The sequence below is a fragment of the Chiloscyllium plagiosum genome, chromosome 33 (genome assembly GCF_004010195.1).
Source record: "Chiloscyllium plagiosum isolate BGI_BamShark_2017 chromosome 33, ASM401019v2, whole genome shotgun sequence".
In the NCBI taxonomy this organism is placed as follows: domain Eukaryota; kingdom Metazoa; phylum Chordata; class Chondrichthyes; order Orectolobiformes; family Hemiscylliidae; genus Chiloscyllium; species Chiloscyllium plagiosum.
The window spans coordinates 2,514,489-2,531,394 of NC_057742.1; the positions used below are offsets into that span (position 1 = coordinate 2,514,489).

The 16,906-nt window shown below is 43.0% G+C and overlaps 2 protein-coding genes across 7 annotated transcripts in view; one reads left to right on the top strand and one right to left on the bottom strand.

Moving 5' to 3' along the window:
• Nucleotides 1–246: 246 nt before the first annotated feature.
• cbx1b (chromobox homolog 1b (HP1 beta homolog Drosophila)) overlaps nt 247–16,906 on the bottom strand; it is a 30,038-nt gene continuing 13,378 nt past the window's right edge. The window contains exons 1-5 of one of the 5 annotated variants that reach the window (XM_043674757.1): nt 15,372–15,458; nt 6,077–6,251; nt 3,904–4,078; nt 2,753–2,847; nt 247–2,306 (exon numbers count right to left, since the gene is read on the bottom strand). In XM_043674757.1, the coding sequence (XP_043530692.1) occupies nt 2,165–2,306; nt 2,753–2,847; nt 3,904–4,078; nt 6,077–6,251; nt 15,372–15,375 (591 nt within the window). In that variant the 5' untranslated portion in view covers nt 15,376–15,458 and the 3' untranslated portion in view covers nt 247–2,164. Of the gene's footprint in view, nt 2,307–2,752; nt 2,848–3,903; nt 4,079–6,076; nt 6,252–14,259; nt 14,388–15,216; nt 15,235–15,371; nt 15,459–16,906 lie in introns of those variants that run through there. The other 4 variants (XM_043674760.1, XM_043674758.1, XM_043674759.1 and 1 more) reach the window with 4 other exon arrangements.
• Nucleotides 15,460–16,906, top strand: part of LOC122539732 (sorting nexin-11-like) — a 126,066-nt gene continuing 124,619 nt past the window's right edge. For both annotated transcript variants that reach the window (XM_043674763.1, XM_043674762.1), the window contains exon 1: nt 15,460–15,541. The gene's annotated coding sequence lies outside the window, so the exon portion shown is untranslated. The remainder of the gene's footprint in view (nt 15,542–16,906) is intronic.

Here is a 16,906-nt window from a genome sequence, read left to right on the forward strand (position 1 = left end):
AGATCCTTTAAAACCAGCTAAAATCAGTTCTCCCCCTCTAAAAGACAACATTTGATGATTAAATGCGAATCAGACAGAAGAGCTGCAACGTATGAAAACTAGGAAAGTGGCACTAATACTTTAGTTTCCATGCTTGTATTTTTTCCTTCCACAAATACCTGAAATGTACCCACATCATTTCCCACTCCCCCCCCCCCCCCCCCCCCCCCCCCCCAAGTCTGCTAGTTGGTGGTGCTGTTGCCCCACCCTGCCTGACCCCCCCCCCCCCCCCCGCATCACGTTTAATAAGATTACGAATGAGAACATAATCAGTCTTACCCCAGTTACACAAACACTGTCAAAGCAATACTTTTCCTGCATTAGGACACTGTTGAATTGATGTTGCAGCCAGTTGGGAAAGGCCACTGTGGAAACAGCAGCCACATCCCTTTTCCAGGTCTACGGCATGTGGATTATAATCAAACAACACACTTCTCTTTCTCCTCTCCTCCCTCCTCTCTCCCCCCCCCAGATAGACAAAACACAACCAGTACTCCGATAAGAATCTCAATTCTACAGGGGAATTTTTAAAAAATAGGTAGTTTCTTTTGGTTTGATTTGTGACTTGGGGCAGGGAAAGCCTCATCCACTCCCAATTGCCATCCACAAGATCAATGCCTTAGGAAAAGGAGCAGATGTAAATGTGATACACACTTATTTGCTACACAATGTCCCTCTCCTCCCAAACAGGTTGAACATATAATTGTTCAGTAAGAGGTTTCACCAATCAAACAACTGAGGCAACACTAAAACAGTATCCTGGGACCAAATGAGCTTAAAAGAGATCCTTGGAATATCCACCAAACATTCCCAGAGTGATAATTACACTTAGTACCTACTCATGTGCTCCTCATTCCCCAGCTGAGTTCGATGACCTCTGGCCATAAGGTGTCATGCTTTACACAGCTGTTTGGAAATAAAGATGGAATTATTAGAGCACTACAATGCATACCTTCAAAGGTCACCAGGCCAGGGATGGCAAGATAATGGAGAATATGGTGCTGCACTAGGATATGGTAGTTGGGAATCTCAACCTATACCATCATAACCAGCTGGTCGTGCAATATGAGCAGGAAATGTGGGAAAGGCACAGTGAAGCTGTTGGGATAAACCTCTTCCTGACCACAGTAAAAAACCAAGTGTCTCTTTGTTCCGACGCTGAAAACTGCTAGGTCTTTCTGCAGTTTGTTTGTGGTACACACCTGCTTTCTCCTCACACACTCGTGGGTGGCAGCAGCAGCACAGATTCTATCACTGGGCAGTGGAAGTTGAACAATGAGCAAGTATTAACGTTTAAAAAAAAATGAAGTTTAAAACTGCCTAAGCCACAAGAACAGCAAGTTGCTCTACCTCACAAGACTGGAGTCTTTTGCACCCATCAGCAACCTCAAGAATTTGACCCTTTAAGAAAGCCTGTCCAATATCATTTGACCTTTTAAGAACACCTTTCTCACGAACTGAGGTTTATTGTTTAATAGTAGAGCAGCCTGCACTAGCCAACAAGAGGAGAGTCTTTCACTATAACTGAAACACTACCTTAAAAACAAAGAGAAAAGAAATCCAGGGGAGCGAGGCTCACAATGGCAGGATACTCAGGAGCAGCCTCACTCCAATAGGGGTGTGACTACAACCATTAGGCAGCCACACAGGGCTTTCTAAAGTAGTTGTCACACCTCAAGACACAAGACAGATAAATTTTATCCAAGCTGCCCTTCAGATCTGGAACATGTGAAGGAGAAGGCTGAGGAGAGGGAGGAATTTCAACCAAAACCATCAGACATATTAAAAAGAGGCTACTGTTTAAATGGCACATCAGCCCTACAGACTCCTTTCCCCTTTGAGGACTCAAACCCTATCCTACAAGCCAAGGTAACTAATCTACAATTCACTGGCTTCTACAGTTGTTATCCAAAATCTGGAGGAAAAAAATCATGCTGCATTTAAAAACACAACCTGTCCCATCCCCTCTCAAATGCTGACAATGATATGGGTCTGAAAGAATTGAGAAAAGGTACACCCGGAGAACTATACACCTGTACAACTGAAAACCACTTTCTGAAAAGTCGGGATTATTTTCTCGTCTTGTAAAGTTGTAATGGGAGATGCTTAAGCCCCTCTCCCTCGGTTACTTTTCCTCCTTCTTTTCTTCCTCTTCAGATGGGTACGAATGCCACGTCAGACGTTCCTCATAAAATGAGATAACCACCTGGGGACACTTGACATTTGCCTCTTTTGCTGGAACCAAATCAGCTTCATCAGAATTTTTCCTGGGTGGAGGATAGAAATGCATAAATGTATGAACAACATTTAATCTGACTTGGTCTGGAACCTGCAAATACATAACACATGCAAGCAGATCAGTTAAGCTCGCATCAACAGCTCCTACCCAGACAGATTATTTTTGGTGAAAAACTTTGTATCTCATTTTCTGGGTTGGGGGCAGAAGTGGTGAAGACAAGAGTAACTGGATAATTCTGTCATAGTTCATACAGGCACGATATGCCAGACAGCCTACTACTAAACTTAATGATTCCATTCTACGAGGTTTTTCTTCCACCCTTCTCTACAGCCACTCTTTAGCTCTTGGGTGCTAATTTAGTGCTAGTTAGGGACTGGTTTATGTTCCCATCCATAGATTGAGCTCTCTAGCCAGAGTAACTTTGTTCGGCAAGAGGTTTAAATTCACAAATCAATTTTAAAAGCTAAAACTCACCACTTCATGAGGAACATGAGCTCTCCGCTGGAGTCCGTAGCCCCAATAATACGCTCTGGCTCCAATCCTCTGGCAAAACCTCTTGGTTTCTCCTGCTGCAAGAGAAACAGATTAGACCTCAGCCAGGGAGGAGGGGTGGGAAGATGGTGTGTCATCACTGTGACAAGCCAAGAAATCCACAGAGAGACTGTGTTGAGCAAACTCAAGGGATGAGGGTGACTCTAACTCAACAAGTGATGTGGAGAATTCTAGAGTTTAACTCTCCAAGTCCTATGGAATGTCCCACATTAACTTGGCCAATAAACAGTCATCCGGGTACTAAAATATAGACAAGATCTGGCACAATCCGTACCAGAGAAATCGCCAAGAATTATTGTTGAGCACCTTGATCCACAGTATCTGACTACTCCCCTAGAGACTATGAGCTTGTTTCTCACCAAGGGACAGTAGTTTAAGTAGCTGTTTTGCACACTTGCGTTTGCTCTCATGGTACATGATCTAGACTGTCCTCTGTCTTGATTCTAACTCTGCACATTGATTTGATGGGAACCCAGGGCAAGGAACAAGAATTGAAGGGCAAATGGATTCATAATTCTATTGCTACACTTTACAGCTAAACTTGGAAGGAATGGCCAATTACAGACTCTCTCCTCACCAGAATAATTCTAGAAAGCCACAGATTACAGCAAAGGAGGTCATTTATCCCTTTGTAACAAAACAGATTAGATTAGATTAGATTAGATTAGATTACTTTACAGTGTGGAAACAGGCCCTTTGGCCCAACAAGTCCACACCGACCTGCCGAAGCGCAAAAACCACCCATACCCCTAATCTAACACTACGGACAATTTAGCATGGCCAATTCACCTGACCTGCACATCTTTGGAACTGTGGGAGGAAACCGGAGCACCCGGAGGAAACCCACGCAGACACGGGGAGAACGTGCAAACTCCACACAGTCAGTCGCCTGAGGCGGGAATTGAACCCGGGTCTCTGGCGCTGTGAGGCAGCAGCGCTAACCACTGTGCCACCGTGTTGAAAATGTTCCTAGGAATTTACTTTGTAATAAACACTGTTTACTCAGTTCAAGGTTAGAGTATGTGCTCAATATGGAAGAACAGGTAATATTGAAAAAAAGCATACTCACTGACCTCCTCTCGCCTCTTCTTGTTTTTATTTTCCTCAGTTTCAGTATCAGACTCTGCTTTCCGTTTGGGCCCCTCTGTTTTATCTATTCCATCATGTGCTATTTTCTGGGACTGTAAAAATTCTGCGATGAGATCAGGACAGTCAAGATTCTCCTCAGGTTCCCATGTATTGTCATCACTGAAAAAAATTAGTTCACTTTATAGACTGCAGTCTGCCAACAAACAAGCAAACAACTATTGCCCCCTTTCCCTCCATCCCGGCACCCACCCAAAAAAAGCTCAGCTCCTAATCACCAGTCTCAAATAGGGACAACATGGATATAACTGCTGCTGGGCCACTGGGGCAAGATTAGATGGGACAGGGATTTTCATACAAATGCTTAATTGGGACTACATTAAGTTTTCTGTCCAGCATCACTCAGCATAATATAGAATACATCAGATCTGCAATCAAATATATACGTTCTACACATATTTAGGAATATCTAACACACTCCAGGCTGTGGAAACTGTGCAGTCTCCTGCATTGCAAGTGATGCAGCTGAAACACAGCAGATGTTGAATGGAGGAGGACTTCTGAGCCGTACTTTGGCATAATTCACTGTAGGCGAAAGTGAGGACTGCAGATGCTGGAGATTAGAGTGGTGCTGGAAAAGCACAGCAGGTCAGGCAGCATCCGAGGAGCAGGAAAATCTGATGAAGGGCTCCTGCCCAAAACATCTATCTTCCTGCTTCTCGGATGCTGCCGTAATTCACTGTAACCCACAATGATTTAGCCTGTACTCTCCTAACAGTAAACCACAAACACAGATAGAGAAGCTCATAAATCAGTGCCCCAACACCTAAGTGTGTGTATCCCCTGTTTATAGAGATCGTCAAAGTTCCAATATGAACTTTAATCTTCTTAAAAAACACTTTCAGAAAATAACCAATTCATCGTATCACTTTTGTTCATTGCGCTACAACATTGCATAGAATTGAAGACAAAGAAAGAGGGGGTGTGGGGGAGACAGCACACAAGGGAAGGGCCTCACCTTAACTACTGGACTGCAATGAGACAGGGGATACCACTTTGGCTGGGTTATGGGACAATACAGAGGGCTTTGGCCATTCAAATTTATTTCTGGAGACTAAATTAAGGAAATTTGACTGCTATTTTTTGCTTCTTTTTTAACTTGAGAATCACATGCCAATGTGATTAAAAGATGTTAATGGAGTGGTTAAGAAGGCAAAAGATGTAATCTAATTGCTTCGTGAAGATATTAACTATTAAGTGATTATTCACAGTTCCAAAATGAAACTCATCTGATAGCTTTACTGCATAGTGTCAAAGGATTCTCTCTGTCCCACTCCTTATGTGGTGACCAGGAATGGTAAATGTGTATGTGGCACTTGGACATGATCCGGCTTGGCCACGATACTCCACATGATGGTTACTGCCTTCTGTAAAAATACCTCTTATAGGAACAGGCATTCAGGAACCAGCCTCTTTCACCATTTCAGAAAGACATGGCTGAATTGGACTTTGGCCCCACATCCATTAACATCCTGTGTCTATACTTAATCTCAAATTTTAAAATGATGAATCCAGCGCGCACATACTGCTTTTTGTGGAAAACAATTCCACATTTCCATCATCTGTGGTGGGAAGAAAAGTGCTTGCTTAATTTCCTTCCTGAATGGCATGGCTCTGATTTGATCAGGTTATGCCCCTTCATCTGCCCTAACCATTCCTTTCAAAAATCCTAAACTATTCATTAAATTACCCTTTAACCATCTAGATTCCAGGGAAATAATACATGGAAATGAACACAAAACAGGCCAATCGAATCAATCTCTACTGGTATTTATTATTCAAACAATAGTTCTAATCAAATTTATTCATCTTTTTCCGTACGGTTTCATTCAATCACCTTCTCAGTCTCATCCTAACACTGTCCAGTAAACACTGATGGATGCCAATTCTGTAGCTTTAAAATTCTCCTGACACCAGTTCTAAATCTAAACTTCCTTTCAGTGACCAGGGTATAATTTATGTGATCTCTCCTCATTATCTAACCTGGGTAGTATTCTACTGAATCTGTATTACACGCCTTCCAAGGCCGACATGAAGAATGGACAGTTACCTGGGCCAGAATTGTTACTGAAGCTAACATGAAGTTAGTTAAACACTCACTCCGAGAATCCTTTCCACTTCAGCAGATATTCCACTTTCCCTTTCACGATACGCCTGTCCAGTACTTTTTCCACGACGTACTCTTCCTCCTCCTCTTCTAGAACCTCCTCCACTTTTTTCTTGTTTTGCTTTTTCCCCATTGTGTCCAGTCTTAAATTCAGAAGTGAGGCTGAGGCTGTTTAAAAAATAAACATGGTGAACTAAATTTAAAATTTGTAAAATCAACAGAAACAATATTCTGATCAAAACAGAATTCATTACTTACTGCCCCCTCCCAGACACACTCTAAAAGGACAGCCTACCACACTGATGGTGTACAGTTCATAATGAGCGTCAACTGAAAGTTTGCAGGATGTAAAAAAAATTGATGATTTTGAAATTCTTATTATTTTCACACACTTGCATTGTCTTGCCCCTCCCAATCTCTATAGTCTCCTTCAATCTTACACTTTCAATTTGTTTATGGGAGGATGTGGGCATTTCTGGCTGGACCAGCATTTATTGCTCTCCCTAATCGTAATTTCCTCCCTTAAAAAGGACATTAGTGAACCAGATGGGTTTATATCCGAGAATTGAGAAAGGTTACATTGTCACCATTAGTGTAGCTTTTTTTATTCTAAATTTTCTATTGAGTTCAAATGTGACCATAATTGGATCTGAACTAACATCCCCAGAACATTACAGACTCGAACATCATTCTAGTGATATTACCATTGCATTCCACTTCTGGCCTCTTATACCATTTCTTATAACTCCACTATTGGTATATTTTCAGCTGTCTGGGTCTTTAAAGGAATTTCTTCCTCAAACTTCAGACTCTGCCACTCCCTCTACCTTTAAAGGTGCTTCTTAAAACCTACTTCTTGGATCAGGTTTTGGGCACCTGCTCTAATATCTCCTTACCTGGCTTGGTTTTTGTGTTAAACAAAGACACTCCCATAAAGCAGTATCTTACCACATTATGTATTATACAGATGTAAGTGATTGTACGTGTGTAATAGTATGTGGGGGAGGTGAGAGGTAAAGAGTTAAAAGAGCATGGTCAGGGATGTAAGGCAGTTTCGCAATGGTGCAATTTAAAACAAAAATGATCACCCTCTTTAAAACCTCAATGACCAAACAAAGGACAAAGTAAAGTTACATCAACCAGAGCCATGGTGATGTCTGGAACTGAACGTGTACAACTGCCTCGTTTGCATACAGCCTAGAGAACTGTTGATACCAGATCAACAGGGCTTAAACAAAATGGGTTTCAACATTTTCAACTTATCACCAGGACCAGTCAAACTCCCAACCCTCAGTCGATTCCTCTAGTCTAGCAAATTCCATTTCTTTTCCCTATGCATTAACTTCTCAGCTGTTGTGATAGGCAATCTCACTGTGGAAAATAAGTTCATAACATCTACTTATATTTCAACGGGAACAGAGTCCGAGTCAGATATTCGATTTAAAAATAAAGAAATTGTGGATTTTTTTTGGCTACATAAAGTGAAACTACAAGCTCCAGGCAAAATCGAGATGATAGGGGAATTCCCGTTTGACACAGTACTGTAAATGACTGATTTTCATAATAGTGTTCACGCAACTATTTCTGCTGTCACTATTTTGCTGGAGATTTATTCCTATTTTTAGGATCGAAAGATTCTCATTACAGAAGTCCAAGATAGTCTTGGGAGAAACAGAGGACCGCAGATGCTGGAGATCAGAGTCAAAAAGTATGGTGCTGGAAAAGCACAGCTGATCAGGCAGCATCCAAGGAGCAGGAGAGTAGATGTTTCGAGCATAAGCTCTTCATCAGGAATGAGTCTTGCCAGGGTCGTGTGAATGCTCACACCATACTAGGTTGGGGTTTACTATAAAATTCCAAGTTATTTGCACCCCTGACTTAATACTGTATTCTACTTCTGTAGTCATTTGCTAGAAGATGGACTAGTCTAAGGCTTGGTGTGGCTTGTGACAAATATGAGTAAACTTGTGTATTGCACAGCTAGTGGCTAATTCCACAGACCAGCTGCATAGAATTATACAAAGGGCAGGTAGCTGTGACTTCTTAAAAAATATAAAGAAACTTCAGCAAGTAAATCTTTATTAGCAGAAAATCATCATCGCACGAAAAGAATAAGATTAGATATCCTCTTGGGTAATTCAGCAAAACCGTCTGATGGGGTATTCGAGCACAGACTTGCCGGTAATGAAAGCACTGAGCTTCATATACCACATACAGAAACCATACGGGAGAGAACAAATCAACCTTACTACAGTTGCAGGGTAAGGAATTTAAGGGCCTTAAATCAGAACTGTGATCATTGCAATAGCAAAGTCTCAGTATTTTGTGTAAAATAGACTGAGCTTGGAAAAAGTTGTCCAAATCCATGGAGTTTAAAGGTGTAGTATCATTGTCAAACAAGCAGACTAAGTCTTCTCAGGACAGCCAATGAATGTGATGCTGAGAAAACAGGGGGGAAAAGGAAACATCTGCACCATGTGGGCTTCATCAACAACCAGATAATACTCCTTGCTCAACAGTGTTAAATGATTGCAAAGGTAGCTCAACTGTTTGCTGAAAAACCTACAACTAGAAGTCAGTCTCTGTGGCCCTATGCTAGCCCTCCCAGCAAGTTGGAAGGCAGCAAGCATCACATGAATCAGATTGCATCTACATCCCACAACCTCTTAAAGCAGCATCCTGACCATAAATCTATATCGAGTTCAGGTGCAAGAAGGAATAAGGCGAATATCACGTGCACAGATGCAATAACAGGAGGCTCTTTAACCAGTCTGTTCCAACTTTACTTAGTCTTCCACAACTCACTTACCCATAAACATCAATCCATCAATGCTGCACACGCCAATTGTTCCCTAGTATCCACAGCCTGTTGGAGTGTTTGAAATTTTCACCATCCTGTGACTCTAATAATCTGTTCATTCACAGGGCATGACATCACTAGCTAAACACACTTATTGACCATCCCAGATGTGGTGAACCTCCTCCTCAAACCACTCCAGTCCATGTGGTGTAGGGACAAGTCCCAGGATTTTAACCCAGCCAATCAGCCAGTAAAGGCATTCCTAAGGGCTTTTGCCCAAAATGTTGATTTTCCTGCTCCTTGGATACTGCCTGACCTGCTGTGCTTTTCCAGCACCACTCTAATCTAGACTCTGATTTCCAGCATCTGCAGTCCTCACTTTTGCCTATTCCTAAGATATTACAACGGTCAATTCAGGGTCACCCACATCATTGGGAGTCAGAGTCACAGGAGGTCAGACTGGGTAAGGATCGCAGGTTTCCAAATCTACAGAAATTTGATGAATCAGGTGGGTTTTTACCACCACCCCACACAATTGTATCCTTTAGTTCTTTGTTTCCACCACTAGAGGGAGGTTTCTACATGTTGGATCCTTTTAACATTTAAGCACCTGATCTGATTAATCCTCTAAACTCAGGGGAATACAAACTGAATGTATGTAACACCACCTCTTCATTTAATTACTGCACCCCCTCCAAATCCAATATATTGTTTCCTGAGGTACAGTGTTCAGAAATGAATGATTACTCTAAATAGAGCCTTTGTCAGACTCTACATAACAGGAGCATCACTTGGGCTAAAGGCCAATATTCCATTAGTTGTTTTGACTGCTTTCCAATCTCCAATCCTCTGCTGTTGATGGTTTCTAAACATTTAGAAAATGCAACTTTTTTCTGCTTCTCTCCTTTAGCTGTTCCTGCAGGAGGTTCAATTTCTTGAAAATGGTTGGCAAAAATCATTGTTTCTGTTACTTAGAAGAAAGTATTTGGCACATTTTGCTGTTTCAAAATTGTTTTAATATTATCAAAAAAGTCTACATTTAAAAAGTACTGCAGGGATTTTTTTCCCCAGAACTATTTGTAAAAGTACTTTGCAGCAAACTGCCTCAACAAACAGGAGTATCAGCACCACTGGCCTTATGCATCTTGGCCAGCTTCCACGTTCAGTGTTCCAGCCCCATGATGCTGTGTGGAGAAGGACTGCACCTGGTCTGCTGTCTGCTCCCTTTAGCTTTCAGATGTCTTGACTTATTATGCATTTCCTGTGCGTTTTTTTCATCTGCATTTAATATAATGTGGTTTGCTGAAGACCTCTTCTTTGTTTAAACCTTTGCCTATTATTGTGTTTACAAGACCAGAGAATTCACTCCACGCATAAAATTGTTTTAGATATCACATGCCAACTCCACCTCACCAAAAGAAAACAAGGTCATTATTGGTTCAAGTACCTACTAATTAGAAGGTTGCGGGTTCAAGTTCCACACCAGAGACTGAGCCTATAAGCCATGCTGCCGCTTCAATGCGGTACTATAAGACTTCTGCAATATGGAGAATATTTCAGATATGTTAAATTGAAGCCATAGTCTGCCCTCTCACGCAGGCACAAAGGATCCCATGGCACCATATCAAAGAGCAGGAGCATTCTTCCCAGTGACCTGACCATTATATCTCTTTCAGTCAGTATCACTAAAATTGAGTTGCTTGTTGGTAATCAGCACATTACTGCTTATGGGATCTTACTTCACACAAATTTGGCCACGGTGTTTTCTACAACATAACCATGATTGCACTTCAAAGCAGGATAACCTCATTATCTATATGGCATTTTGGGGCATCCTGCAGTCAGGAAAGGTGATACACTATCAAAAATATTTCTTTCAATTGCATCAAACTGCTTATTGGCAAGTAGGGATGTACAGCTTTGTCAGTGAGTGCTCCCATGTGCCAAGAATGGTTTAAGAATGATGAGATATTCCCATTCTCCTGGTTCCATTCATTAACAGCGATGAGAGTATATTTAATTCTCATTGCTCCTCCCCCTACACACCCAGGACAATCACCCAAGCTCAAAATGTTCACTGACAAACTAATGGACTGACAGAAGGCTGGATCCTTTGAAGAACAAATGTGTAGGCTGAAGATTTGAGAAGAGTTAGGGAACTAAGAAATACTAGGTATGGAGCAGTAGCAGCAACCATAATTTTATAAACACTTTCACAAACACAGGACTTCCAAAAGTTCCACTGCAGGTAATTAAATACCTTTTAGGTAATCACTGTTGCAATACAGAAAATAGTTATAGAATATATTTTAATAATTTTCACTGAACATGGCCAAATGTTACATAAGCCAACATAAAAATAAGAGCTTACTGATCCAACTAATCGTGCAGGTTTATAGTGAACACTGAAAATAAAAAACATTCGAAGGACTAAAATTTTAGACAGACACACACATTGAAGTGAAAGTCAGCTTCAGAAGAATCAGAAGATGCTCTTGAAAATTGCATCCATCACCAATTCATGGGTTTCAGTATCATCTTGCGTAAAAAGTTAAATCCCTCATAATTCCAGACAGCAACAAGCTTCATATTCTGTACATTACACTGCAAATCCCTTCCCTCCAAAGTTCTTCAGTGTGAAATGTGAACATTTACAGTCCCAGGCTGGGTAGTCAACAGTTTGGATTATCTAATCACCTACTTAGAACATTTTTCAAAAACTAGTTTAAAACATCTTGTTTTGCTTGAGATAGATGTTTAAAGAATAGGAATTGGTTAAAAAGCAATGTTAATTCAAACATGGAGATCCTGAGGAGCTGCAACAGTCAGATGAGGAAAACTGAGATTACATGTCTGAGTAAAAGTCTGCAACCCACATAACACGTCAAGCGCGTTGCCATGTCAAACCTGCAGTCCAGTTTAACATCAGGCTTGCTGGCAGCAATTTACAATAGAGAACCCAGTTTTAACCGTTCACAGCTTGCAACTGCAGGGAGGCAGATCTGAGGTCAAACTGACTAATCACAAAATGAAACCTATGAAATTTTTAGTCCTATATCACAAGTAAAGAAAATTCTTATAAACAACAGTGGGACTTTAAGGTGAAATTATTTGAGTCATAGTTGACTGGAACCAAACGATATTGCCATTCCCCAACAAAAAACCGTCAGGATGTAACCTCCCTCAGAACATAACTTGGCTAAGGCCCATATGCCTGGACTCCATTCAGTATGAACTAGTGGTTTTACTAAATCTTTGTGTCTGACACCATTATAACTTGTCTGAGAGGCCTATATTCAAAATCCTTCATTCACACTATTGACCAATATTTGCACTTACACAGTGCACTAACTCTTGGCAACATTATTTACTGATTGTGGACTCATGAGACAATGAATCTGTTACTGGAATGTGAACCAGGTGTTAACACAACCTTGGAAACAAGCTCAGAAACCAGATCTCCTGGAATTAGAATTAAAACAGCAGCAATGGAAAAGCAGCGTAAATCTAAACTCCACTGCTCTGCAGAGATTTCTCATTAAAAATCAGCTCACATTCTCCCCACTTTCTCGTCCTTCAAAGGATTTTTAAAAATATATAGATTTAGTCTTTCTGGATGTCATTCTATTTTCAGGAAATTTTAACTGCCGAGTACCAATCAGTGCAAGAGACCTGAAGTCAGTACCAACCAAAATACTGGTTTCAATGAGACCCTGTACCGCATCGCAGCCAGTTTCACAGTACTAATACTGCCTGGCACATTTCACTGTATCCTGGCAACACCTTCACCTAGTATGCCTCTTCAACAATATGAACTACAGTAACAGGTGCATCACTTCATTCAGGTCAACAACAGGTTATCCTGCAGAACTGTCACCAGAGGCCTTGATTAAAGTGTCAGCTAAGTCTCAGTGGCAGAATTTTCACCTTACAGTTAGAAGATTGTGGGTTCTAATCCCCCCCACATACGTGCCTTGTAACATATTTTGGATAGTACATCTGATGAGACCTTAAGTGCCATCTGCCTTCTTAGATAAATGCAAAATATCCACAGCAACCCAGAAAAACAACAGGGGAGTTCTCCCTGGTGTCTCCACCACTTATCCTTCAACAAATAAGACTAAACATTTGTTCTGAAGAGTTTATAGCAGACTTGAAATATTACCCGATTATCTCTCCACAGAAGCTGCCAGTCTTGTTGAGTTTCAACATTTTATTTAAAATCATTACAGATCTGACCACTGCTACATTACTGTTTGAGAGAACTTATGGTGTCCAAACTGGTTGCTACATTTCCCACATTAAACAGTGATTACACTTCAAAACTACTTCTTGGTTGAAATCTGAGTTTGTGAAAGGCATGGCATATTTTGGCATTAACTGAAAATGTGTTGCTGGAAAAGCGCAGCAGGTCAGGCAGCATCCAGGGAACAGGAGAATCGACGTTTCGGGCATAAGCCCTTCCTTCCTGAAGGAAGGGCTTATGCCCGAAACGTCGATTCTCCTGTTCCCTGGATGCTGCCTGACCTGCTGCGCTTTTCCAGCAACACATTTTCAGCTCTGATCTCCAGCATCTGCAGACCTCACTTTCTCCTCAAATATTTTGGCATTAGTTGACAAGAACCTGCTGCTAAACCTTTGCCAAAGATCTGGCTGACAAGGTTGCGCCTATGAAGAAACTCTCCTCCTTCTCCTATGCTGTGGGGGTCAAAATGTGCACAAAACAAAAGACGATTCACAGCAGAGCAAATTATTGAATGAATGCTGCTGTCCAATTCTTAAAGGAAGTCACTGCATCAAATAGCAATGTGATATGATCAGATAATCTCTCTGTAATAAATAAAGTCCTTCATCGACTAGAATCATTCATTATCTCCCTCTACGGTTAAGTATTTTCAGCATTCTTTGAGATTTTAAATTTTTAACATTTGCAGTAAATTAGCAATTATCCGTTTAGATTTTCCTCATTTGGCTCCTGCGTTGTTAGTACAGGGGCAAATAACGGTCAGGACGCGACGGCGTCCCCATCTTCTGGAAGAGTGGCCACGGGATCTTTAGCAATCCCACAGCGCCTCTCCATTTAGCGTCCCACCGAAAAGATGGCACCTCTGGCAGTGCAGCACCCCCTCATTGCTGCACCACACAGTGTTGGCCTAGACTGCACGCTCAAGTCTCTGAAATGGGGCTTGAACCTTCCGACTTCAGAGACCAAACGCCACCCACCGAACCCCAACTGACGCCTTCAAATTGGGCGGCGAATGGAGGAGGATTCGGTGAAGTGGAAAAATATTTTCTAATTAATGCAACGAGTCCCCGTTAAGCTGCAGGTGGTGTTTGCAACTTTAAAAAGGTAACGTTTAAAATGCAAACCCGTACCTTTTATAAAAAGGAGCGGCCGACGGTAATAATTGTATTTTAAACCGTCTTCAAATCCCACGATTACTATAATCTAAGAAAACAAATCTTGCAAAAATACACAATCTGTTTTGGTAAAAATGCAAAAGAAACACACAAACAAAAGGCTTCTTCACAACCCGCCACGGTGACCGAGCGCCGCCAGTGCGCAGGCGCGGGAAATTCCAACATGGCGCCGCACCGCGGGGGCTGCCGGGAGTTGTAGTCTGCGCCGGCCCCTGCTGCCCGCCTTCCCGCCCGAACGGGGCACTCCACACTCGCGACCCTGGGGCTAGGGAGGGGAGGGCTTCGGCCACATTCCCGTCCGATGTCCACTCTCCTTCCCGGAGCGAGGGCGGCCTCGCCGCTTCGAAACGGGCAGGTTTTCGTCTTATTTGTGTGTGGCTCGGAGCGCCTGCCCATGCGCAGTGAGGCGCCGGACTACAAACCGCGCGCGGCACAAATACACCCGGGAGAGAGAACAAACGTGAGAATTCGGTCAAAAAAAGTGTCCTGGTTTCCAAAGAAACATGCAAGTTCTCTGCAAAATCACGACTGTGAACTTGCATTTAAAACCATCTGCACGGAGTAAATAAATTCTCAGCTTTAAACATTCCCCGTGCTCCCGCAAAGCGCACGCGCACTAATCAAAGCAAGTTCATGTTTTTTTTTGAAAAAATGACACCCTATTTTTCGCAAAAACTCGACGCGGCATTTCAAAAAAAGATTAACAACATTAAGCCTTCCGCGGCGGGGCGATGAGGATAACTTCGACTGAGGAAGGGAAGGAGACACTTTTCAATGGTCAGGCCGCGGCCTAGGCCTAGGGATCGCCACAAAAACCCCGAGACACAATAAAGCCCGAGGCCGCCCTCCCCTCACACACCACCTCCCCCCCCCAACCCCCCCCCAAACACCACACAAACAACAACCCTTCACCTCCTCCTAAACAACCCCTTCGCCGCTGACCCGAAAATTACAAAGGGCGAACAAACACGAGGCAGCGGGGAATACACCCTTTGCTTTTGATTTTTGTTTGAAAGATGTTTTTTTCAAAAATAAAATAAATAAATAAAAGATTGGAAATGCTTTACCCATGTTGCCGCTAAAGATGGTGGCGTGCCGGGGAGTCGGAACCAATCTGCGGGATTGGGCGAGTAGCCGGAGCTCGGGAGGAGGCGGACCCGGGAATGGTGGGTGGGCGGCGGTTGGTGGGGGTGGGGGGAAATATGCTGCTGCTGCACTCGGCCACAACCGCCCTGAGGTAAATCAACGGCGTTTGAACGGGGGCGTGCTGCTTGAAAACAAAAACCCGGCTAATTCTTAACTGCTGTGCCTTAGCCCCGGCTTCGTGTGGTTATGTTACCGCTGCCTTGTTTGTTTTGACGTGATAAACTCAGTGGCAGGACTGCAGATTGTTAGGATCACAAAACAAAAGGAATCATTTAAACCATAGGCTATTCCAGTGTTGTCCTTAACACCTTGTCTTTCACTCAGAGGTGTCTCTATCTCTTGGTGAGGCCACACTTGGAGCACTGTGTCCAGATTTGGTCTCCATTCTTAAGAATGATGTACTGGCACTGGGCGGGGGGTGCAGAGGAGGTTCACCAGGTTGATTCTGGAGTTGAGGGGGTTGGTTTATGAGGAGAGACTTGAGTAGGTAGGGATTATTTTCATTGGAATTCAGAAGAATGGGGGCGGGCAATCTTACAGAAACATATAAAATTATGAAGGGAATTGATAAAATAGAAGTAGATAGGATGTTTCCCAGGTAGGTGAAGCTCGGACAAGAGGGCATAGCTGAAAAATGTGTTGCTGGAAAAGCGCAGCAGGTCAGGCAGCATCAAAGGAGCAGGAGAATCGACGTTTCGGGCATAAGCCCTTCTTCAGGAATGTGGAAGGTGTGCCAAGCAGGCTAAGATAAAAGGTGAAAATGTGTTGCTGGAAAAGCGCAGCAGGTCAGGCAGCATCCAAGGAACAGGAGAATCGATGTTTCGGGCATAAGCCCTTCTTCAGGATAAAAGGTAGGGAGGAGGGACGTTGGGAATGCGATAGGTGGAAGGAGGTTAAGGTGAGGGTGATAGGCTGGAGAAGGGGTGGGGGTGGAGAGGTCGGGAAGAAGATTGCAGGTCAAGAAGGCGATGCTGAGTCCGAGGGTTGGGACTGAGAAATGTTGGGGGTAGGGGAAATGAGGAAACTGGAGAAATCTGCATTCATCCCTTGTGTTTGGAGGGTTCCTCGGCGGAAGATGAGGCGCTCTTCCTCCAGGCGTCGTATTGCCATTGTCTGGCGATGGAGGAGGCCAAGGACCTGCATGTCCTTGGCAGAGTGGAAGGGGGAGTTAAAGTTTTCGACCACAGGCGGTTGGGTTGGTTGGTGCGGGTGTCCCAGAGGTGTTCTTTTTAGATTAGATTACATTACAGTGTGGAAACAGGCCCTTCGGCCCAACAAGTCCACACCGACCCACCAAAGCGAAACCCACCCATACCCCTTACCTAACACTACGGGCAATTCAGTATGGCCAATTCACCTGACCCTGCACTTCTTTGGACTGTGGGAGGAAACCGGAGCACCCGGAGGAAACCCACGCAGACACGGGGAGAACGTGCAAACTCCACACAGTCAGTCG